Genomic DNA, 25,642 nt, shown 5'->3' with positions numbered 1-25,642 from the left:
CTTTTTGCACCATTATAGATGAGATCATTTGGACATGATTCATACTTTCTATACCTCCATTATCTTCCTTATTAAAGAGCACGCTTAATCAGAGCATCAGACTTCTGGAGAGGACGTCCTCAGACCTGCCTGTAAGTTGCTCACTTTAAAACTGCCTGTTTAAAAATATCACCGCAGATGCATTTCAGAACATGCTTTCTGATTAGCTGTAAATGTGTTGTTTTTCAGCTCAGAGTTAGGGATGTACTCGAAGTCGTTGATGCCGCCCAGTTCCTTATTTCCCACAATGCAACATTTTTGATCAACCAGGTAATGCGAGCATAAAAAATAATGTAAGAATATAACAATAGATCCTATACTAAATGTAAGATTGATTGGTGTATTAGTTGTATTGTACTGATGGGTAATATATGCTTAAACAGGAAACCGAGAAATACAAGCAGACTATCATTGGCTATTTCAAGCAGTATATGGACTGGATCAGAACGTCTGTGAGTATTTTTAACTATAAACCTGTAGTAGTAAATCATAATTTTAGATTGGTGGTGATCGATAAGTTATTGTGCATTATTGTAAGGTTGAAACCCCCTTTTTTTTTTGCTGCCTCATTGTAGCTGGCCTTGGAGGTCGCTACCTGTAAACCGCTCAGCAACATTGTGGACACAGCCGAGATCCTGGGCTGCAGTTTCCTGCTGGATTCAATGGTGAGAGAACCATTGCTACTGTAATGAAAATCTTTGAAATAAATAGTTCAAAACATATTCTCATCATTTATTCACCTTCACGTCAAGCCCCAATTTCCTGACATCCATAGTGTTTTACATACAATTAAAGTGCATGGTGATTTAAACAGCCATAGCTTCAAAAAATAAAATAAAAATACTCTTTCAATAGGTGTGTCCCAAAGTAGTGCGTTCACATTGAAAATTCAAAAAAGAAGAAAGAAACCAGTCACATGTCGTCGCACGGGTATATTTGTGGCAATAGCCAAAAATACATGAATGGGTCAATCAGAATCCAGTTTTTCAAATAATTGTATCTCGGCCAAGTATTGTCCTATCCTAACAAACCATTTAGCAATGGGAAGTTTATTCATTCAGCTTTCATATGATGTATAAATCGCAATTTCAAAAAATTGACTTGAAGAAATAAGCATATAGAGAGTGTTGATCAAACATGTCATTTATGGTTAAGCGGAGTGCAGTTTTTGGGTGGCTTTAAGTAATCTTGTGTTGATTTGTTGCAGAACACGTTCTGGTTTGGACTGGGCTGCTCCGCGCTGTTTCTGCTCCCTAGCGTTATCCTGTCCATCAAGCTTGCCAAGTTCTACCGCAGAATGGACACAGAGGATGTCTATGACGAGTAAGTATCCCAAATATAGCAAGTTCGTGGTTGCTATTTATCACCCCGCTGATTACAGTTCTTTAAACTAAGTTATTATCGTTTATATATCGTTTTTCTCTGCTAACGAAAACCCAAAGTGCAGCTGTTTAGTCAGATGAGAGGACCGGCACTAACTGTTGTATAATGAATAATATGCATTAATATGCAATAATATATGAAAGTGCAAATGCCTCATTCTTTTCTTTTCGTTTGCCTCAGAGTAGTTAGTAATTTTTTCCTTTCTTTCTTTCTCTCTCTCTCTCTCTTTTTCTCTCTGTCTCTCTCTCTCTCTGTGTTTCTTTTCTCTGTTCTTTCTAGTTCCTCTGTCTCGGGGACTTGGCATTTCACGTTATGATAACCATTCTTGCTATTTCCATCTTTCTTCATTCTTCGTCTTTCTGTCCAGCACTTTGCACTTTATGAGAACTACCTGTATATATTGTTCAAACAGTGTTTGTTTTAGCATTTTGTCGAGCATTCATACGTTTACAGTCAAAAATCATTGCGATTGACAAGTCACCAAGTGTCTTGACCAAAGACGTCCATTTTGACATCCATGTGATGTCTCTGTACGCCACTACGGTGCATCTCTGTAACATTTTTGCTTGTCTTGTATCTTTTTAGCATTGAGACAATTCCCATGAAAACGTAAGCTGTTTTTCCCCCTTATATTTTGCTGTCCACTTTCCCGCTAAAACGACATCCCTTTCCTGTTTTGTACATAAAACTTTCTGCTTAATGGTGCTGGTTTAAGCTCTACGCCTTGGAATGCTTCTTCGGGGAAGGGCGCTGCTTGTGTTGGTGTGTTATCTTTGAAGCTCCCTTGTTTAACACAAAGGGCTGTTAAAACAGAAACCTTAAGAGCACACTTCAAAAGAATCGCTGTACATTTTACAAGATACGATTGCAATTTATACCGATTCATACTCTACTGCACAACCTTGCGTGTACATTTTTCAAGAGCGTTTGACTTGATCTTATTTATAAAGACATGTTTATAGTCAGTCGCATGCCATTTCTCTCATGTCACATCATGTTTTGTTTGATTTTTTTTATCTATGTAATGTTTTTTTCAGTATGGAAATTGGTAATAATGGTTATTATAATGAACATTTAGAAGGTATCCAAAACCCTGTAATGGCAAGGTAATCAGAACCATATCCACGCTTAATAAATTGCATGCATTGGAGGTACGAATCGATTGAGGTTATAGTGAGGTGCCAGAGGTCTGATGCATGCGTGGTTTGCACCTAGGAGTTGGATATTTAATTTTTCTCATTTTTACAGTGGTGTTTGCATGCTGGCTAACTCAATAGCAGTAATGTAGAATTTGTGTTTTGCATTTAATATTTGAATTTGTATTAATGCATGCATGATATTGCAGAATTTATTGATTGGCTGAATTTGAGTCTCTCACTAGGCTGCTATGGCTGTGCATGGTCTTTTTCTCTAACTCATCACTAATGGCATGTGTTTCAGCAACAAAACATGTAACAGAGGTCAGGACGGTGGGCTAGAATGACACACACACACATACATACCATTCAAACTTTAGATTTTTGGGAGATTTTAAAAAAAGAAAGAAAGATCTCTTGTGCTCAACAAGACAGCGTGTGTTTGATTTAAAAAACAAAACTTTAAAAACAGTAAAATTGTGAAATAATAAAACAATTTAAAATGACTATTTTCTTTTTAAATATATTTAAAAATGTTATTTATTCCTATGATGGCAAAGCTGAATTTTCAGCAGCATTACTCAGTGACACATGATCCTTCAGAAATCATTCTAATATGCTAATTTGCTGCTCAAGAAACATTTTATGTGTGACATTCCAATCAAAAATCACTTAAAGCACCTTTCATTTTTAATACTAGTGCTGTATGTGTCATTTTGAAAGCCTCGTCCTGCTCTTCTATAAGAATGAATGGATGGAGAGATGATGGGGGGCATCTAAGGGCTGTGTGTGGATGTTAATACACTCTGAACCTGACAGTTTTTCCTTTTGTGCCTCAAGCATCCCTACCTATGACACTATGACTCGATTCCCACGGGCCTCTGCGCCCCCGCGCCATGCCGACTGGTGACTCTGAGGAGGACGCTCTGTTTTTAACAACAGAAAGGTACTGGGCGCTGCAGACAAGAGCAAATGGACTTGCTCTTCCTCTCTAACAAGCACGTGCATCTTCCTCCCGTTCAACTAATTCCATAGACATTTTAGTATGCATTTATTTGATTTGTTTCCTAACCTTTCACTCTTCATTATGTGTCATCTAGTGAGCGTCGTTTTCTGTCATTATACCAACAGCATGTTTCGTGTTTGCATTCTCTTTCCATCTTCAGAAGCATTCCGCCTGGACAGTTCTGCCAAGCTTCGTGTGAATTGTGTTTTTTAGGGTCCATCACTAACCACTTGCCCGTATCATTGTGATCCGCCAATGTTTGACTTCAAACATTCCTGACGGCTCTGCAAACAGATAGATGCCAGCGCTCACTGTGTGTTTTGTTTCTTTACTTTGGTCTAAAATCTCATCTCCCCTCTCACGTCTCATGTCCACCAGTTCATTCGTATCACTCTTTGCCGTTTATCGTGCATTTGAAACTACGCAGCAGGTGTAATTCTGCAATATTTGTTTCTTTACTCTCACAGTGCTAATGGAAACTGGAATTGAACCTTTGTGGAATGTAAGTTGTTTAAATTGGCCTAGTTTTACATTAAACCAGTGCTTCTCAACCTTTTTGACTCCAAGGCCCCCCGCTGTCCACAACAATATTCAAAGGCCCACTTGATTTTTCCAGTTGTTTGTGATTTACTGGATAAGGATTTAAAAAATATTTTCACTCACAGTTTCGACCTGATTAAATATTTTATGAAAAAATTGAAAAATGTATACTATCAAATTGCGCACAGAATACCATTTTATAAAAATACATGACCAGGTCTGAAAATCACACTTTTACTAATAGGCTTCCTCATATATCCAGTACCCAAGCTAACAGGGAATAACATTCTCAAAACTTTAGCTAATGTTCTGGCAAGGTTATCTCAAATGTTCTTCAAACATTCTTCCAGTAACATTAATAGAACATTTGTTCAAAGTTATCAGGTCTATGTATCATAATAATGTTCTCAAAAACCTCCTTTATACATCATTCATGGAGTGTTTTTTTCTGAAATGTTTTAGTTGGACATTCGTCGAACATTTTTAAATTTTACTACCAAGTGTTACTAGTTCAGAATGTTTAAAGAACATTCAAAAGTAACATTCCTGTAATGTTTGAAGAATGATAAAATGGAATGTTTCATTTGACATAACCAAAAAATGAAAAACCTGTATGTTTTGAACCTTCAGAGAACATTCGTTTGCATATGTAACGTTTGCATAACTTAATGCAAGTTAGTAAAATGTTCTTGGAACATGTGTTCGTGAAAAGAAAAAATGAAAAAAACAGTTGTTGAGGGGATGAATTAAAAGTCTCATTTTAAATCATCTCGAGGCCCCCTATATTCAGTATTGAACCGCAAGTCCGTGTTCCCCTCTGTAGAGATTGCGTTGCGGGGGGTGATGGGGTAGTAATCATGTTCCTCCTCAGTAGAGATTATGTGTCGGTTTTAAACACTTAGTCTTAGTGGGTCCCGGTCCCCTGGTTGAGAACCACTGCACTAAACAGAATAAAAAAGCTTGTCTACAATCTACCAATAATACTGCATGTACTGTACAAGACTAAGGATCTTCTCTCGCTGTGTATTTCTTCTTTACCACAGACTCTGTGAACAGCAGGCTCAGCTCAGACAGACGACATTAAGAAAAGGAAACTCATACACTTGAAGCTGGGACCTGCTGTCCGTGTGCCCATGACATCGATCAAGATGAATTTTTAAACGAAATGTCCTTACTGTTGTTTTTGTTTTGACAATTTTGCACCCTTATGATTCAAGTCTTATGGACTGTCCCCTCAATGAGCTATTCTCTGATGTCACATCCTGTCAGTCAGAGAGGCTTCAAAGTATATGGCTGTTTTAACTACTACATGTGTCTTTGTTTACAGTCATAAATCACATGTGACGGGCATAACAATGCTGCGTTCTTGTGTTTCTTTTTTCTTTGTATAGTGCTTTTTAACATTGTGGAGAATTCAACTTATTGAAGTCGAGACCACTGAGAGTCCGAAGGGATTTTTGTTGAAACAGAGCAAGCCAGCCACCCATGAGCCACAAATATTACACATAAACAATGTGTTTAGGTGTTTGAAAACATGCTAAGTGCTAACTAGTGCTAATACAGTACAGATAGATGTTGTCAAGCCATTTCAAGGGAGAATGCATTGTTGCCTTTTCAGATTTTTAGCTCGTGGTACATGTAAGCCATGCCACAAGTCGCAAGGTCTTTGATTAGTTTTACCTAGATTGTTGAGACTGAGAACGCAAAACCACATTTGATACTGATTAGCCGTTTAAGATGTCTGTATGCGTTTATGCTCTCTTTTGTACTTGGAAATTAAAAATATGATGCATTTGGTTTTAGTAACATCACTAAAAGATCTTGGTAGCTTTATGTACTTACGTTTCACAGTTATTAATGATATTCCGGTTGCTAATTTTGCTGACTGTACTAACAGTTGTTCTCCAACACATTGTTGGATTACTGTAAACTACTGCTTAATGCTTTTTGACACCAAATCTTGTTTCATTGTAGGTCTCAGGTCTTAGGGCTTTTTGTTTACTTGATATAACCATATTTGTGGACATGATTATGTGAACTTATTGTCAGCTTTAAAGCGAGTGAATGTACCTCGGAGACATTTGCTGGTAAGAGAGCAAGGGAAGACAACAGAGCCCCTTTACGACGACTTTTACAGAGCCTATTTAACGCTGTCATAGTCATTGACAATTACTCCACCAAATATTTCAGCTGTTTAATGTTAGAGACATTATGTCAGGTGCTACATATTGTTGCTCAGATCCTTCACACATTGTGTATATGACAGTGTTATCAGGGCCTCAGGTAAAATGTTGTACTTGATTTATACCCAGAAAGGTCCCTTCACCTCACAGTCTCACTGTTTTGCCATACCACGCGTAGCATGCGCATACTTGGTGTTCAAGCTTGCTCGAAGATGTTTAGTTGTGGTGGGCCTGGTTGTCAGTGCCGTTGGTTTTCAAGTCCTTGTGGTTAGGCTGGCTAAAACTGTAAAATATTGTGAATAAAATTTCAGATGAAAATAACATTCTCTGGTGTTGTAAATTCCGAATTCAACCACTGTACATAGCATTCAAGTTACAATAAGATTGGTTACAAGAATAAGGGGAGAGGTTTTAAATGTTTTGTAAACAGACTGTTTCTCAAGAGGTGAAGTTATAGCTTACAAAGCCTAGAATGTCATGAAAACACAAAAACAGTGTTAGGAACTTTTTATTTTATAAAGGGGCAATAGTTGCCCACTGGAATTGGTTTTCATGGTGCCTTTTTACTATAAACAAGAACTTTTTGTCTATAACATAAAAAGACTAATGTGTTTATAGTGTGTCTAAAACCAACACTATATAGGCCTAGAATGGAGTATTCAGCACTGTATCAAACATTTTTTGCCTTACATTTAAAATATCTGGGGCATTTTTTGTTACTATTGGTGAAAAAGTGAAAGTACAGATACTACTGGTCAAATATTAATCCGCTACAAGTAAAAGTTGTAAATACCGATTTTTACTTAAGTACTTTTAAAAACAAGTATTTTTGTACTTTTACTTAAGTATCAAAAGTAAATGTCAATGCATTGTTTTATTTTATTTTTTTATTATTGTTGCAATGTTGTATGTAATACTTATACCTTATGCCTCTGAATATATGCCTGCCTAGTGCCTATATCAATATCAAATTTATTTCTAGAACACAGTTCCAGTAGTGGGATTGAATTGAATAAGTGCGCTTAATAACGTCCACAATGGTTTCGGACACCCAAATGGCTGTTCCCTCTCAAATAGTGCCCTATTTAAAGTTTTTTGGCTTTTAGTATGAGTATGTTAGCCTTACTGTTATCTATAAGCTAGTGTGCTCCAAAAAAAATGAGAAAATTTGCATTTAGAAGACCAAACCCAACGTTGAAAATCAGGTTGATGTCAGAATCCAGATTGACATAGGCTAATCTCCAACGTTGGACAGACGTTGTATTGTGGTTGAAAATGAAAATCAGGTTGACTTTAAACCAACATCAGCCGGGTTCTGACGTCAACCCGACTTTCATTTCCAACCAAAATCCAAAGTCTTTCAGATGTTGGATCTTGACGTCAGTCTGACGTTGGGTTCTGATGTCAATCCGACTTTCATTTCCAACCAAAAATGCAACCCCTGCAACCAAAATCATCCCCTGGCTGACGTTACTACTTTCTACTCAAGGACCTTGACAGAATTGTAGTGGAGTAAAAAGTATGATATTTGTATTTCAAGTGTAGTGAAGTTAAAGTAAAAAGTTTCCAGAAAAAGTAATACTCAAGTAAAGTACAGATACTCAAAAAGTGAACTTAATACAGTACTTAAGTAAATGTACTTAGTTACTGTCCACCTGCTCACCTGATTTTGCTCTATCCAAGAAGGTTAGTTTATTTTTTTAATATAACACCTGTAATCTGTGTCTGTCAGTTGTCCCCATGTGTTTGGTTAATAAACTCTAGTAGAATAAACTGACTTGTAAGCCAGTAAAACGCTTCAAAGAAAGCCAGAAAAAGAGCTGTAATTGCCCCCTCACACTGTCACAGAGACTTTGATTTCACGCATTTTGAGCAGATTTGCTTTGGTAGTTTACATTTCAATTTCTGCATCAGTTATGGACCTTTTTCTCCCAGATATGATTGATTGCTTGAAAAATAAAGATGTGACTAGTTTAATGTTTTTGCAGTAATTCAGTTGTTTTCTCAAATTGTTCTCCATGCCTCGTCTCTTTAAGTGATCATATACTATAAATGTTCATATAATTATCTAATCATGTGCCTGACATGATTCTGATCCTTCATGCAGAACTGTCAAAATATTTCATTTAGCATTAAGGTTAATACTGTGTATTTTATCATGGAAGCCCTGTAGAGTTAAAAAAAAAATTGTGACTTTCATATCTCACAAAGTGACCTATTCTTATTGTTAACTTTTTCTCTCAATTACCTTTTTATCTTTTACTCTGAGGTGAAAAAGGCTTCAATAGTTTAGTGACAGAATCAGATCACATTTTATCACATTTGAACCAACTTGACTGGCATACGGTCTTGATATGAAGTCCACTAAACAGTTCTTTTTTAAGTACTCACATAACCTAAGATTAAGTTTTCTTGTTGGAGAGCATGGACCGATTGTTTCCCAACATCATAAACAAAAACACAATCACAAGACTGGAAAACGAATATACATGTGGTGTATTGAGAATTACACAACAAATGCGGAAAAAGTTCCAGAATTGGGTCTGTAAATGGCTTTGTCACTTACATTTTCTCAATTGGTTACATATGTGTGCCTGCTTTTCATTGACATTCGCCAGACAGCCATGCCAACAATACACAGGCGAGAAGCCAAAATGTGGGGCAACCAAAGCCTTTAAATAGTGGAGTCAGAAGTCTCTCCACCAATGTCAACGACTCACAATATGTGGACAATCACAAGCACGCTCCTGCTGACATGCTGCCTCCAGGCAGCTCTCGCTCAAACACAGGGTCGCGACAGTGATAAACCAAGAGGCAGGAGGAACATTTGGGAAGATGGGATTGAGTTTCTTACCAAAGGCACCAAAGATGAATGCTACTTGAGCGTGACAGGACATGAGGATCTGACAAAGCTCCGCATCTCTTGCCAGGGCCTGGATCGTTCGTACTGGTGCGAGTACCAGGGCAAGCCTCATGTCTGCCTCTCTTACAACAAAAATCCACAGCATTATTTCAGGCAGATCATGTGGGACCTCCGCAAGCTGCCGAATGCTTGCCATGGCAAAACTGTATTAAAGCCTCAGATGTGCAAGAGAGCATCCGACGAGGCCCAGATGGTCTTCACAACTGCATCCTCAGCAGACGCCATGCCAAAGGACAGGCCCCACAGACCAGCCCCTGTCAGAAACGAGCGGATGAAACCACAACAAAGACGACGACAGCCCAACGCTCTAAAATCCACCACTCAGAGGAAAGTTATTACACCTAAACCAACTCTGCCACAACCAACTACCAAGGTACCCATGAGTGAGGCCAAGAAACTTGCTCAGGACCACTGCTGGCGCTCCTTTCATGGTGTGTGTTCCTGGGTCATTGGTTGGTTCAGAAATTAAGGCTGAGGTGGGACTTCTTTTTTTATTACCAAAAACAAAATGAGTTACTTTAAATCAGAAAACTGTATCTAAAAAAGTGTGTGTCCTCTCTGCAGTCACTCACATTTCTGCAGACAACAAACCCCATTCAGGATGACTCTGAATGTCTAACGTGAAGGTTTCGGACTGACAGAGACAAATGAGACATCATTCTCTACAATATATTCTTATGTTTGCAAATGTACAGACTCTAATGCACAATGTATCATAGACAGGATTACAAAGCTATCAATGAATTTAGCTGTTGAGCATAATGCTGCCAACTGATGTTATACTGATGTTGTTTTCCAATCGATAAACTATATGAGGAACTTCATCTTGTACTGAATACTATCATGTGTATTAATCCTTGCTATGTCATGTATTTATGACTGCTGACCAGGGTCAGAATTTCTGAAAATTGGAACCACAGGTCACTTCAGTTCCTGAAGACTAATATATCAATGTGAAAACTCATAATGTACATGGATGTCATGTCTACTGCATTTTTATAGTGATGTGGCTATAATACTCAAGTAGGCTACATGTTTTTGTAATAGCCTATATGAAGTTTTATGTAACAAAGTTCGGGAGGAGCATGTTCAGGTAATCAACCAATCAACTCAAGAGGAAGCCGGTATAAATAAAGCTTTTCCTCAGCTTCTGTCTCACAACAAGTTTCTCAGCATCCCATCCTCCAACCCCATCACCTCACACTCGGCTGGGTCTACCCCAGTATAGCGGGAGTAGGCCATTAGATTTAATGTAGCCTACGAGTGAACTCGTGTAGGCTAGCCTACATGTTTTTGTGTAGCCTATGTTATGTTCTGATTAAATTTGGGCTCTTTACCCTGGCTTTTTGTGTGGCAGTAATTTACATGAGCGTGACAGCAGATGGCGCTTTTTTGTTTGACAGGCTTCGTACCTGAGAAATATCTTTTAAATACGGGCTAGATTTATTTCTCATTCAAAATGTTTCCACAAGTTTCCACCAAAATACTTTCTACAATTATATGCTAGGCTATATGTTTTAATACCACTGTTTAATAAAAATGAGAGTAAATAATAGTGCGTGTTTGATTGTTTAGCGAATCGTTCGTTTGAGTCGGATCTTTTAATGAATCTATTGAACCGGTTCAAAGATCTAAATGATTCTTTGACGAATAAGACTGAATCGGTCCGAGTTGACCTCGAGACTTATGATTCGAACCCAGTTCCGTCTCTTTCGATCTTGTCCGATTCATCAGTCCAGCACAGAGTAGGCTATGCTGATAGTAGCCTAATAGCCTACAGCCTTCACTTTCAGGTCCTATCTAAATTGTCGCAATAGCCTACGAGTTGCCGACTTAAGTTTTATAGCCTATACACAAACGTCGCCTTCAAATAATTAGGACTGTTAATTTATTTTCTTTTTTTAAATAGGCCTACTACAGCTAAATTAGCTGTTGCCATTGTTCAGTCATGCATGTTTGGTCATTGTTAGGCTACATTATTTACACTAAAGAGCACGAAAGCTGTCTTCCTCCATAATATTGCCTAGCCTACTCTTTTCGAGAATTTAAGTCCGACTGTTCAAAAGAACCGATTCGCCAAATTTAAATCTGACTTTATTGTAAACGTGTATTTTACAGTTGTAACAGTTAATTGTTCCGAGAACATTCACATGTAATTGTACTATGCATATTCAAACATGAATCAAGGCTACAGCTTTCCAAATGAATATCCCAGAACAAGACACGAGGCAAGAATGTGGAGTGAAGAGGGAGGTGCGTGCGCGAGATGCTCTATAAATGCCACACAAAGAAACTGCAGGTGCTAAACCAAACATTTCGCTGCTCTCGTGCATTATTATACCATATGAGTTTATCTATTTTCTATAAAAATTATCTCTGACCACAAATGCCACGTACGGTTTTCATTTAAGGTTTTTTTTTTGTTATTATTCCTATGAGGACATGATGCGCGTGACAGATATTGCTCTCGTTCTGAGTTTCGCCTGTATCTTGCAACAATTCGTACAGGTGAACAGCCTGAGAGATAGAGGGAGGAGAGCACAGACAGATGGGAAGGGGAGGGGAAGAGGTCAACGGAATGAAAATGGCCTAAAAGGGAGATTCTCACTGAAGGATGGAGCGCGGTGCTCGTGGCTCGCTGCGCGCGAGCGTGATGCGTTTGTATTGGGAGTCACCTGCAAAAAGGGGGCAAAGACTTTCGGCTGCGTGTATGTAGCAGAGCCCACCGCATGTCAGCAATACGCATCCAATGCCATAGCCTACTGGAAACAGATCGCCCGCTCGCTGAAAAAGCAGAAGAGATTGTGTCGCGACTCTACGGCGATGGTTAAAGCTGGTATGTGCAGGAGCGCGCCCGCGGACGCGCACTTCAGGCTGAAGGACACGCGTCGCTCTTCCAGAGTCCCGTTACCGTCGCCTGCGGGGAACAATCACTGTCCTGACCGGATCGAAAGACTGAAAGTCGCCGAGGAATACTGCAGCAGCTCCTGGTCTTCAATGTGTACATTTCTCTTCTTGATGCTTGAGAGTGATGAATGCTCATGATTGACTTTGAAAAAAACTTTTTTTATATTTCATTGATATAGCCTATAGATTTCTAAATGTACATATTTATGAGATTCAAGTTTTGTAAAGGTTTCTCGAAATCAGTTCTTCTATTAAATGTTTTGTCTTACTATTGGGAATAAAAATATGACATTTTCTGATTTTTTTCATTATCCTTGTTTACTTTATCCTTGTATTTTTCCTGTTGTGTCATTTCTGCACTCATTAGGCACTTGTAAGGTTAAAATAATTCCATTATGTAAACTATATGGCCATCATCCAAAACACATTAATCCAAAAGCTAGAGTAGGCTACACCATGGTTCAAATATATCACAGCTCCACAAGAAAGAAAGAAAACTAGGCTATTAATGTACCTACGGAAATGAGAAACATGTTTCAATAGTCCCCACAATTATAGAAAAAAAACCTGTGTAATAGAGGCAGAATTCATACTTAAATTGGTAATTTGTGTTTGTCTGATTGGTCACTGGAATAAAATGCCTTAATTTTCAGTTTACAGTAATCTCTTATCCTCACAAGAATGTTCATTACAGTTTGGAAAGGTTGTGGGTCCCGCATGGAAACTGGTGGAACTTACTTTGACCCAGAAAGATCCTTTTCCTATTGTTGCAGTTGTAGCTTTAGCTCAGGTGAAGAGTGGCTGTTTGTTCTTACATACTCTCAAGTAGAAACAATGAATAACTTAAGATCTCCTGTTTAAACCCAGATTAATTACTCCAACCGTGAGCCTTGCATTCCAGTTACAGCCATGTGCTTCTTTCATAGTCATACATAAAGTCTTAGAAACTATTATTCCTCCAAGTTCTGAAGTGTAATCAAATTTTGAGGCCACAATACACCAATATTCTGAAGTAATTCCAGAAAAGAGCCCATGTTAACTCCATGTTTAGAGCTGGAGAAATGTCAAGATAACTTGACCTATAAAAACAAACTCAAATCTGTGTTTTTTTTTATCCACCCCATTTGGCATAATTACGTTTATTGTAATTGGAAATCTTTCATTTTGATGTTGTATTACAATTTGATTTTACAGTTTTACTGTTTCTTACGAATTACAAAAATTCTCTGAATCATGAAGAGTTTGTATATGTTTATGAAAGCAGCAGTAAATGACTGTTTTGAAGCATCATAAACATATTCTAGGATGCGGCTCTTTCTACAATACGTTGGTTAGTCATGAACCAAGACGCTCAAGCACACAAAACTGATTTTAGCATCTTGTGGGTTTCTGGTAGCCATAAAAGCCTATGGTTATGACATTAAACACACTCACATATGTTGTGGCCTCTCCTTTCCAAACCACAATCGCTGTTTGCTGACTTTTTCATCATGTCATTTAAAGAAAGCATCAATAAGGAACATTTCTGGACTTATTGAAATGTGATTACTATACTGAAAACAGCAACGGGGAAATCTAGTGGAATATGACTGCGCCCAAATCCGCATTATTTTGCCCAAGGATAAGCTTTCAACAGGTATTCACATGAAGAATTCATTTGCTCATAAGGTTCCCAGATAAATACTGTGTTGCGTGACATTTTGGAACAAAAGAATGACCCTTGTTTAGATTTCAGCTATTTGAAACAATGACATGTTTAATAGAACCAACTATCAAATACCGGTATGTATCTTTTCATTAAGGTGTGGTGTTTACTTGTGTGTGTGTGATGCCAAAATTGTCACTTGATATTCTTCATGCTTTCATCTCCTGTGATTAATTCAAACACTGCTCTCATGTTACCTCTCAAGGGGATGTACTTTACTTCCTGGTGGCTCCTGTGGGGTGGGGCTTCATGAATGGTTTCCATGTGGACTGAGGTGGCCTGATCTCACACCCTGACATTCTGAACTCTGATTGGCTAAAATAATGACCTTAATAAATTCCATCTTGGACTCCATAGTGGAGTCCTCCTGAGAAATGAAGGGCTTTGTGCTGAGAATGCCAGTGTTGGGATTTAGTAAAGCGATTTAGAGCTTGTTATCTGCACACACACACAACCACACATAATAAAACAATGTGATCTTATAAGAGTCTCAACATCTTTGTAGCTCATACTGCAGTATGTATTTCAGTCTAGAGTCAACAAGTGTAATTTTGGGGAAACAAGTAAAATCATTAGTTACAGAGAAGGACTGGAGGAAAGATTTTGATTACACCGCCAAGAAACATTTAATAACAGGAACCATAACTATATTCCATCTTCTCCAAATACTTAAATAATCATTTTATTATCAGGTTGTGTATGGAAGTTTTCAGTCTTTGCTGAAGTAAAATAATTTCTGAGGAAGCACATAATATTTAACAGAAAAATCAAGTGCCATGATAATCTATGAAGCAAAATAGTTTAGTTTAATTTTAGGTGAAAAATACTTTACATTTCCCAAACATACTCACTAAAAAATGAAAAAAGTCAAATCTATCATACTTTGTGTTGAGATCACAGTATGAACTAGCATATAATTCATCCACGTATGATATATACAGGTGGGGGATGGATATATAAATTTTATACATTTTCTATATAAGTTCCCTTTTGTAGGAACTGTGTTAGTTTTCTGTCATTTACACTGTAGCCTACTGTTCAAAAGTTTTGTTATTGAAATAAGTATCTTATGCTCAGAAAGGCTGCATTTATTTGATCCAAAATAAAATACAGTCCTATAGTGAAATATTATTTCAATTTAAAATAACTTTGTTTTTGTATGCTTTTATTTGAATACATTTTAAAATGTAGTTTATTCCTTTGATGTCCAAGCTGAATTTTCAGCATCATCTTCAGAGTCACATGATCCTTCATAAATCATAATAATATGCTGATTTGCTGCTCAAGAAACATTTCTTATAATTATCAACAATTTTGCTGCTTAATTTTTTTTGTGGAAACCGCAGTAACTTTTTTCAGGATTCATTGATTAATAGAAAATTCCCAAGAACAGCATTTGTTTGAAAGATATTGCTGAATAAATCTTACTGACACCAAACACTAAAGATAAATGGGACTTTTTTGTGTTCTCGTTGAAGGAGCATTTATTGAAATATTATCTTGTCGAGTGTTAACTCCCTTACTTATCAGTATCACTTCTGTTGTTTTTCTGTTGTTTTTAATGTGTTTTTAATGTACTGTAAATGAATTTAAGTATGAGTAGAAATTATTTTACAACGTTAACATGTATGTAAGAGGAAATCATCTTAAGCGCTTTTATTACGTAAGAAGAAAAACTGCACTTGATAGGTCAAAATAGGCTGAGTAAACCTGAAAGAATTGGTAAAACAATACTGCCATCTACTGACAAGTGAAACAAAATGAGGAACTACATAAAAAACATTAACATAGTCCATTACATTTTATTTTCATAGTCTCCATTTTGAAACAATGATCAAGCTAAACAACCAAATTCTGTTAAAGAATCAATACACCAAACATCACATCAAAACCATCAAATAACTTCCTATTCTCCAATACTGACACTACTTATTCTCAAACCATAAAACATAAAATATGTTATAACTAAGATAAGATAAGATAAGATAAACACAAATGAGAAAATGTGCACTAGAAAGCTGAAGATCAGATAAGGACTTAAACTGATATGAATAAGCACAAAATATGAACTATTTCTAATCATTACCACCACACAGGTAGAGCAGGGCCTTCTGGTAATCTCCATCAGTGTCTTCCTAAAAATACGTACAAAAACCATGCTAAGAATTTTCTGTCTGAGAGTGTGTGTGTGTGTGTGTGTGTGTGTGTGTGTGTGTGTGTGTGTGTGTGTGTGTGCGGGTAACTTGCCTGTATGGTGCTGTAGAGTGATTCTCCATACTTCTTCTTGTATATCGCTCTGATGTCCAGCATATCTCGCTCACTCCTTGACACCATGGTTCTTATGAGAGTCTCATCATCAGTGCCGGCACGCTATAAATAAACAAACCAATAATGTGTGAAATCTGCTGTTTCATTATCATTCACATCAACACTTTCATTTACTAAGCAGGCCACAAGTTGTTTTTATTTTTCCACTTGAAGTGTCAGCGTTTAATAATCCAAAATGAGCAGCAAATGATCCAATTCATGATTGTCAGAGGGGGAAATTGATGAGAATCTCATGGAAAAAGCCTTCATCATACCCGCATTGACTCTCGAATGGTTTCAGCAAAATAAGCAGGCACGCTTTTTGCACACTTAACTGAATGGAGAGAGAAAGGGGAAAAAAATCAGTTTTACATTTTAGTTAAAAGGGTTTTACTCACCCACATGTTGTTCTTAACCTATATGCTGTTTTTAGTTATGCAGCTCTTGGACTAATCTTTTCATTTTCATTGTAGAGTTATGTTCAGTCCATCCAAATAGCAAATTAAGGTTATCTTAATCCTGTCTGTATAGCCACACTGCAGGGATTTTCATACCCACAGCCAGCAGCAGTGCTTCCAGGTTCCCAGTGCACTCATCTTTTAAGCTCTCTTCAATGTCACAGCCGGCAATCTTTTTGTAGGCATCAAACACTGAAACAAGAACACCAAAGCCATTAGGATGGCCCTTCAAGGCCATTCTGAATGCATCAAAAGACTTTGAACACACATATACAAACGCGCACCTTTTCTCAGGTGTTCTGCACTCCTATTGCCAAGTATGTTGATGAACGCGTCCTCGTCCGTGCCGAATTTCTCCTCTCCGGCAGCAAACAGCTCCTGAAATACGATCAACAAACAAACACTTCTAAGGTTCGCAACTTAAACCTGAGGATTTGGTTACGTCTTTTTTACATCAACATACATATGCAACTCTAACGATTCATCAAATACCATTGGGCACAATTTATAACAATAGATTCAAAACTTAATTTTGTGAAACACAAAAGTTGCTAGGCACAAAGTCCAAGCATGTGTTCAGTATAATAAAAGCGATACAAGCTCAGACAAACTATTGTATGGTTTCAGAAGACTTTAAATATAGTGAATAAGTCAAATGGGCTACTTTTATGGTGCTTCTATGTCTTTTTTTTTTTTTTTGGAGCTTGACTGAATAAATCACCATCCACTTTGAAAGGAAACAGAAGCTTGGATATTCTGCCTATGAGAGTGAGTAAATCACAAAATTGTGTCTCCCAAAAATGACAATGTATTTTCTTTATTTTGTAATACAGGTTTGGAATGACACGAGGTATAGTAAATTACAGAATTGTCATTTTTGTGACCGTTTTGAACTTTACCTTGGCATCTTTTTCCACTCTGCTCTCATCCACTCCCTCATCCCTTTTTGCCTTTTATAGGAACAGAAACACAACCAAGGTGAGAGAACATCACAGAAACATCAGCCCTCCTCCACCACCACTTATGCTGGGACGGGGTGTGGAATTTCTCCTAACCTGTTAAACTCTGATATTGAATTACCTACACTTTACCCCTGAGAACCATTTAATCTTCTCCACAACATTAACTCATGAGCTGTTTTAATTACTTAAGGATGACTTCACGGGTGCTCATGTTATCATTCCAAGAGGAAGCTGCTCCATTTCATCTCTTTACCTTTTTAGTATCTTCCCCTATTATCTCTGATCCTATTCAAGACGATGACCAAAATAATATATCACAGTATAAGTCATTTTATATAGGCTCTTGATAATGATATATTGATTGGAAATAATGGAAATTATTAGAATATATATATATTCTGTCTAGAGAACATACCATCCTACTGCTTAACACTTAACATTAGCCTCTCTATTCAATTTCCTTTTAAACTGAGAACCCATTGTTGTTGTTTTTACCTGTACAAGGATCACCAGCAACCTCTGGTAATGTCCTGACGTATCACCCATTATGTCTTTTTCCAGCTTGCCTCCATGTTCTAGGTCAAGACACATGAGACAGTTCACACTTATCTCGACAATTGCTGCTTATTGGTCTGAACTGAGTCTAATTGGAAGCGATCAGTGATGCCCTGCAGTAATTATGATCAAGTCCTCTCAAATATCATAAGATCAGATGGGTTTTGTCCATTCCCTTACCTTACTGTGCTCCATTTTTGTTTGTTTGGTTGCCTGTTTGTTTGCAATACAGACACTAAGGCATCTTTGGGTAAGGGAAACCCACAGCTTACAATGGACATTTACCAAAAGATTCCTTACCATTTTAAATGAATTATTAGTGTCCAAACTAAATATAAATGAGCGTGGTCATGCATCAACCTTGCAATGGTGTGATATTTTAAATTCAGCCTGAACATGTGCCTGCACAATGAATATTACCTTTCTTGTAAGCTTTGTTGATATCTTTTATCTCCTCACATGTCCTGGATGCCAGAATCTCAATTAAAACCTGGTCCTCAGTACCTACTCCCTTTAAGAAAAAATAAACAATAAAAAGATAACCAATCAGCTCAAGTGTATCATAATGGGAAAGCATTTTCATAACAATTTTTTTGTTATTCTTTCTTTTTCTAATTTTAATTATATCCCATAGATGATGAAAATGTTGACGTTACCTTGATGGCCTTATGGAGTTCATTTGCATCATATATTGCGGGTGGAGCCATGAGGGCCACAATGAGATCCTCTAGCTTCCCTCCAAGCTCAGATCGTAAGTCTTTCCCTAGATCCTGTAGAAAGGGACAAGAAATAAAGAGAGAACATGAACCATGAAAGAGAAGAAAATATAATGCCCATTAAACTGATGATGCGAAGCTCATTAGCATTTTAACGTCGCTTTAGATGTTCATGTCAGCACTGAATTATATCAACATCAATAAATGGGTGTGCGCAAAACAGACAGGCAAAAAGAAAAAAGTAATCTAGATGTACTGCTATTGATGCACAGCAGTGTTCCTACGCAAATGAATGGAACAACAATCATGTTTGAATACATTTTGTCTTCATTTTGAACAGCATTTCTATTGTGTTATCATTTTAAACCTACTTTCCGAATGTATACTTTATGTATACGAGTGTATAGAGTTAAAATACACATAATTAGATTCAGAAAATGGATTATTTCTGGTCTGGCACAAGATAATAATGTAATACACTCACTCACCTTGCCATGAGCTTTTTTATAGGCTGCTTTTATTTCCTGTCGCTGGTCATTACTGCGAGCTGCCAGTAACATGAGGATGGTATCTTCATCAGTGCCTGAAAACAAAGCATCCACACCAGCTTAGACAAGAGGACAAGAGTGAGATATTGTGTAGGTGTGAGCTTAAGATGGTTTACTTCTGTCCACTGACCATTCAAAATCAGCAGGAAAAAACACCTAGATCAAGAAAAAGGTGAACTCTGTAGTGTGTTTAAGGGTCTGATTTGTTTAACTCACCAATTCCTTTCATGGCCTTGCGCAAAACTTCTGCATCATGCTTTGCATTGAAGTTCACAAAGGGTTTCACACTGCCTCGGGTTGCCTGCAAAAATACAAAAGCAAAATTAATGTATTCCAAACAAAAAATGTATAATACCAGTAAATAATATTAATGGAGATTGTTGTCATTGAGTTCTTCACAACTAAACTGCATAATGTGTCAGGTTAACTACAAATATTATTTTAATATTCAACAATATTCTAAGTAGGCTATCATAAATTATGTGCAGCCCTTGCTGGTTGTCAAATATGAACTCACATAAGAAAAGACAGCAAGATTTTAAAGTTTGCAGAGCAAAATATTTTATATTGAAACAAAAGCAGAAAGTCAGGTTTGGTATTTGAAGGGTTTTGTAATTATTACTGTAGCTAAATAGGAAAATGTCAAACAAAAATAATTAAGCTACATAATTCATGACAATAAAAAACATCTGATGACATCTAGAGCGGGTGAGTTCTGAATGGATTAGCCAGCGCAGGTGTTTGAGAATATGAGAAACAAACTCATTATTAAACCTGCATGCAATGCCTCATGTCGTTCATCATTATCCTATGGAAATACTGAATATCAACCAAATAGCAGACAAGTGATATGAACCAATAATTCTGTAAACTGTATGCAATAAATGTGCTCTCAGTCTCTAGATGACCTTTCAAAGGCTGGACGCAACCAAACCCACAGTTCTTTATAGCATTGTGATTGTAATCTTTCTGGTAGCATTTAAAAGCTCTGTAAACAACATATACACACAGAGTGTCTGTAATCCATACACGACTGATTAAAGATAGACAAGGACTGTGGCTCAGGTTAATGATAGTGCTGTGGTGAAGGATGAGATAAGGTATAGGGTTTGGGGTTCAAGTTCGGGTGGAAGGTTAGGGATCAGTTAACCCTGAGACCTTCAGTACAATTCGATACTAAAAGCAGTAGCTTTAATCTTTCCTTGCTCCCATGCTTTCTACAATGAAGTGCTAAGAAAGCACACGTAGGATTATGTTTTAGAATCATTTCATCTTGTAAAACTGCCTGTGTCGTAGCATTAAAGTTTTAAGAAACAACACACGATATCCCAGCCCAAGCATTACTAATCCTTGTCTATGTAGCTACTAGCAGTATATAGGGGTTTACTTGGTTCTGGCAGGAGTGGAACAAAGCCACAGTGACCTATTCAGTGGGTTTCCTCATACAGGTCTCATCTGCTGTAATCCAATCATCCATCACCATCCATGCCAACATCGAACTCATGTATCCTTATTTATGGGAATTAATGTAGGCATTTCACCTTTTTTTCTATATTTTGATGACACTAATGATTATCACAGTCATAATACAACTTGTTTTTATATAGGCTATATAACAAACATGTAGCTACTGTAAGACCAGAGTTAAACCGCAAAACAACACAGTCTAAGGATGAGCCAAGTCCTAAAATGAGCGTGATAAAACGTATCTAAATCATTTAAAATGTTAATGTTAATACAAACGCAAAATGATACAAATGCCACTCATCACTTACCATTTGTGCAGGTACAGGATGCACAATGTGAAGTTCTGAAAAGAAAGAGTAGACTAGGCTATAGGAAACGTTATCTTTCTCAGACCAATTCAGTGTTTACGGAAACTGCTGTGAAATTAATCGACAGGTCAATAGCTAAATGACTGTAAGACGTAATTTTAACATAAATTACAGTACGTTATCTATTCAGGACAGCGAACGTACCTGTTGATGTATTCTGTCACCTGTGCGCGAGAGGTCAGACTTCTGGCGCGTCAACAGCGAGGGAGTTGTAGCTGGATGTAGGACACGCCCACAAAACCACCTGTCAATCTTATTGACTGACGTGGAGAACCAGTGGAGAACAGTGTTCTCAAGACGCTGTGGGCTTCATATTCTTTATACGTGATTAACTTTATTTTTTTTAGCATTTAGTTGATAAGACGCTATAAATATTACTGGTCAAAATAAGGAGGGCACCGTTTTAAATAGTTTTACAATGGCGCACTTCTTCCTAGCCTTGGTTTTCAGAAAAATAGCCTACCCTTTTAAATACTACAGTTTTCACTCTCTCATTATTGAATTTAAACAGCATGTAGGTTTTTGTGCATCAGGCCTATGTGATTTTTTTCATATTTTTTTCTGAAAGTTATGGCCATTTTCACAACAATGTAATTTCCATCACATCTTGAATTGTTTATTACATTTAATTGGAAATTACACTTTAAATTATTTTTTTTATAAAATAACTCTTGTCTCGGATAAGAGCTCTCAAAATGGTTATGTAATAAAATAATTATCAAAATAGTTATGCAATAATATGTAATAGCTATAAATAAATACTATTTTCAGGTTTTTGTGTTGCTACTTTGACAAAATTGTATAGCAACTTTTGACAACTTTATAAGCTGAAATTGTTGTTTGTGTGTGGATTAAAAATATTATCATTGTTTTCTTTAGATGAGGTTCAGATGATGTTTGTCTTTTCTTCGATATTTCTGTCTTTTCTTTGAATATTATTTATAGCATTTTCAGGCTGTGACAGATGTAATAACCAGAGCACTGAACAGCCCTCTCCGAACAGTGAATGATGGGCAATATAGTAGAATTATTGCCTGTGCCTTCCTTAAAGAATTATGCTTTTGCCAGTGACTTTTAATGAGATGCTTATTTTATTTATAGTACATCACTTCAACGCAGCAAAGTATTTTTGCTGTGTTGAGGTAATGTAATAAATCATGCTCATTGCTGCAAAATGGATTGTTGGTAGACTTGCCAAACAAGCACAATCATATTTATATAATTATTAGACAATTACAAATGCGTCAGTGGCAGAAGTGCACTTAAGTTCACCCATACCGTATGTAAATATCACTCATCAAATAGAAGAACCCTGCTGTTTGTGTTTGTTTAAACTGCTCAAGTACATATGCAGTGTGGTGTGAATTTAATTTTCTCACTTGCCTCACACACATAAACACGTGTCTTGCCCTGTGAACGGTGGAATAAAAGCAACAGAGTTGACTTCATGGATGAAGATGTTTTATAAACCACTGATTAGAACATTACAATTTCACTCTGAGTGGAGACTTATGATTGATCATGCATTGCACACATATGCAAATCAGTACTTAAATATTTCATCCGTGTGAAAGAACATTGTCAGATAGTTAAACTTGCTTAGCTTTTATTTTGTTTTACTGTAACAACATTTAACATTTTGAGAGATATTATTTTATCCGTCTCCATGTTTACAGTAATAACTTTATCCTCCTCACTCAGTCTGCCAAAGAAACAACAATAAAGGACCATTGAAAGATATGCAAGGACACAAGGGGGAAAGGATGTAAAAATGTGCCACTTTCTTTTACAAAGCTATCAGAATATTTTGTAACACAAACATTATGTTTGAAAGGTATTGAGTGCGACAGGTCCCTATTTGTAATTAGCAATTCCTAAAGGAATTTAGGGTTGCGTCATGGAAAGTCGTTTTTCATTCATGACATTTTCTTAATATGCAACATAATTGATTTCACTCTTTCGTTCATAAATTACCCTCTTCATGCCAAGGACAAACAGTAGGGGGAAAAAAAATCTATTCTTACCCTGAAAATATTAGCAGAAATATTGACTGACTTTTCAATTAATCTTTTTTTAAATGTGTGTGTGTGATTTTGTGAGTGAATAGTATTGGTGTTCTAATAAAAATGTAATTCATGTTATTAAAACTCAAAAAGTAAATACATTTTTGTGTATCTGTGTTACAAAGAATTGATGTCAGAATAACAATTTTATATTTTTGGATATGAATCCTTAGAGAAAATGTGCACAATTGTGTATGCTGGAACATATAAAGAATCTGCATATATGCAATAGATGAAAGTCAGTAAATACATCTCACATTTCCTTTGCAAAGCTTTAAAAGTCCTCAATACTGTTTTGCATTCTTTCATCACTCCCATGCCCTGTATTTTCAGTCACATCTTTAATTGTCCAGCTGTTTCAGAAATCAGAGCTGAATCTTTATCCGACGTTTCGACCCTCAGAACACTTGACGTCTGCAGGAACCCAGATGTGGCTGAAGGGTGCTTTTGCCTACAGAGTTCCCGAGCTGTTTCATCAGCATCCACAGAAGAAGTCCCATCAGAACCAGCAGGACTGTGAAGAGCCCCACATACACACTTAGGTTCCAGCCCCATCCCGCTATAAGAGGCAAGGATGTGGACGCCACCAGGAACCTCCTTGGGGAAGGCATCAGTTGCAATAAAACTGCATAAAACTACAGCAGCACTTCAGGGAATCCTCTGATGAAGCCAGGTGATATGTAACTTGGTTTGCAAGATTTATCCATGACAGGTTCTTGATGTCCCGCTGTCAAATCTTAATTTATAATCCACAAGGAAGCGTGCTTTGTCTCTTTGGTGTTGTGCAAAATGAGAATGATGCTTGAAGTCCTCTCGGCAGCTGCACCCCCTCCTGCTGTTGTTGAGTCACATCCACTCCCTTCAGAGTGTGTGTGTGTGTGTGTGTGTGTGTGTGTGTGTGTGTGTGTGTGTGTGTGTGTGTGTGTGTGTGTGTGTGTGTGTGTGTGTGTGTGTGTGTGTGTGTGTGTGTGTGTGTGTCTATATTGTGATGATCAAATGTTCCAAAAATCACCTGCACTATATGGTGTAACAATGGATGAAAATGTAAAAATGCAGAAAGATTTTGTTTGAGTTTAGAGGTCATAAATAAAACAAATATAATAACCAGCAGAAGTCAAAATCCCCATCATAGGAAAACAAATGTATGTGTTTTGCTTTGGAAAAAGCAAATGATGGATCAATATGATTAAACCAGCCTAAAATGGTTTGCTGGTCTTCACTGGTCTCCCAACCCACAGTCAGACTGGTTCTTCCTCCTAGTTTATTAGGCTGTATCCACAAAACATGCATAAGCTTCAATAACATACATCAAATTAAAACTAAAAACATTAATGAATTAGTTAATGAATATTCCTCAGGAATAAAATATCCTCCTGGAATTTAGGAAAAGACTTTTGTCCTCTGTAGTGGACATTATATTTTAGTGAATTTCTCTGACATACCGTTACAGAGATACCAAATGTTTGGAGGTTCCACAGTGACAACAACTTCTCATTGGTCCTTAAAATGACTGACATTAATATAATGATGCACTCTTATGGAAATATGATAATATTTTGTAATTATCATTTAAATCTGACTAGTTGTCAAATTGTTTGTCATACAACAACATCTCAGGGTTATGTGTTTTTTTAATCAAAATATGACTTTCTGTTACAAAACAACAGGGCATTGATTTCATTAGATGTCCACTTTAGAGGACACCATGTGTATCAGGCATTTTAGGAGAGACTGCAAGTGAATAGGGAAATACATTATATATCAATATTCCAATTAAATAGTAGATATTATTATGAAAATGTTGTCATTTATTAGCCTACTCCCTTTATAACACTTATTTTTTTTTTTCATTTCATGTTGCCCCAAGAACACATTAATATGCAAATTGGATAGAGTGTAGAAACAGTGTATTTAATGGCACTACCATTAAATCTGAATTAATGGTATTCATTTATGGCCATTTTACCCACATATTGCATAAAGTAAAATGGTAGCCTAAATCAATTCATTCCGTTATATCTTTCATAACACATGCAGTTTATAATAATCTTTAAACAAAAACCTAATAATGTATTGGTAAATGAAAAAAAAAAAATCCTATTATTTTTGCCTTTACATGTAATTTATTGTATTTTTGGTTTTTAAACAACTGCATCCTGGTGTCCACTACAGTGGACATTACATTATGTAAAAAAAACTCTTCACAAAAAAAATAACTTATTTCTTATGTTCAGTCTAAACAATGTACCAGTTTCCTTTATTCACATTTCAAGACTGTATTATCAGGTTTTTAGGGTATCAGGAAAATATAATGTTCAGATAAAAAAAATATTTCCAGTGTTTTGAACAAATCTCGTTGCTGTTACCATGGTAACC

General features: G+C 36.8%; 4 protein-coding genes across 18 annotated transcripts in view; 3 read left to right on the top strand and 1 right to left on the bottom strand.

The window, feature by feature from the left end:
- prom1a (prominin 1a) overlaps positions 1–6,700 on the top strand; it is a gene marked incomplete at its 3' end in the record, with an annotated part of 54,353 nt that extends 47,653 nt beyond the window's left edge. For 2 of the 14 annotated variants that reach the window (XR_013799889.1, XR_013799891.1), the window contains 9 exons: positions 78–131; positions 229–309; positions 423–491; positions 615–704; positions 1,247–1,362; positions 2,008–2,031; positions 3,399–3,504; positions 4,032–4,066; positions 5,148–6,601. Coding sequence is in view for 9 of the 14 variants with exons in the window: in XM_079631762.1 (XP_079487888.1) it covers positions 78–131; positions 229–309; positions 423–491; positions 615–704; positions 1,247–1,362; positions 2,008–2,031; positions 3,399–3,468 (504 nt within the window). Of the gene's footprint in view, positions 1–18; positions 132–228; positions 310–422; positions 492–614; positions 705–1,246; positions 1,367–1,701; positions 3,007–3,398; positions 3,600–4,031; positions 4,067–5,147 lie in introns of those variants that run through there. The other 12 variants (XR_013799888.1, XR_013799890.1, XM_079631769.1 and 9 more) reach the window with 9 other exon arrangements.
- A 2,297-nt stretch (positions 6,701–8,997) lies between these two features.
- On the top strand, positions 8,998–10,757 carry fgfbp2a (fibroblast growth factor binding protein 2a). Its single transcript, XM_079630768.1, has 2 exons — positions 8,998–9,686; positions 9,775–10,757. Exon 1 carries the CDS (start codon positions 9,011–9,013, stop codon positions 9,677–9,679), a length of 669 nt encoding a protein of 222 aa, XP_079486894.1. The 5' UTR covers positions 8,998–9,010; the 3' UTR covers positions 9,680–9,686; positions 9,775–10,757.
- A 754-nt stretch (positions 10,758–11,511) lies between these two features.
- Positions 11,512–12,373, top strand: fgfbp1a (fibroblast growth factor binding protein 1a). Its single transcript, XM_079630769.1, has one exon. The coding sequence runs from the start codon at positions 11,653–11,655 to the stop codon at positions 12,253–12,255; it is 603 nt and encodes a 200-aa protein (XP_079486895.1). The 5' UTR covers positions 11,512–11,652; the 3' UTR covers positions 12,256–12,373.
- A 3,081-nt stretch (positions 12,374–15,454) lies between these two features.
- On the bottom strand, positions 15,455–21,449 carry anxa5a (annexin A5a). Of its 2 annotated transcripts, none has more exons than XM_079630538.1 (13): positions 21,348–21,449; positions 21,144–21,178; positions 19,585–19,669; positions 19,309–19,403; positions 18,761–18,874; positions 18,525–18,615; positions 18,045–18,124; positions 17,487–17,537; positions 16,872–16,965; positions 16,684–16,779; positions 16,405–16,463; positions 16,070–16,192; positions 15,455–15,957 (listed from the first exon to the last, which is right to left on the bottom strand). In XM_079630538.1, the coding sequence occupies exons 2-13, from the start codon at positions 21,144–21,146 to the stop codon at positions 15,898–15,900; spliced, it is 951 nt and encodes a 316-aa protein (XP_079486664.1). In that variant the 5' UTR covers positions 21,147–21,178; positions 21,348–21,449; the 3' UTR covers positions 15,455–15,897. The 2 variants fall into 2 exon arrangements, with proteins under 2 accessions (XP_079486664.1, XP_079486663.1); XM_079630537.1 differs by having other exon boundaries at positions 15,752–15,953; positions 16,066–16,192.
- Positions 21,450–25,642: the final 4,193 nt, after the last annotated feature.

The sequence above is a fragment of the Phoxinus phoxinus genome (genome assembly GCF_949152265.1).
Source record: "Phoxinus phoxinus genome assembly, chromosome: 12".
Classification (NCBI taxonomy): Eukaryota; Metazoa; Chordata; class Actinopteri; order Cypriniformes; family Leuciscidae; genus Phoxinus; species Phoxinus phoxinus.
This window is presented reverse-complemented; position numbering and strand designations above follow the sequence as displayed.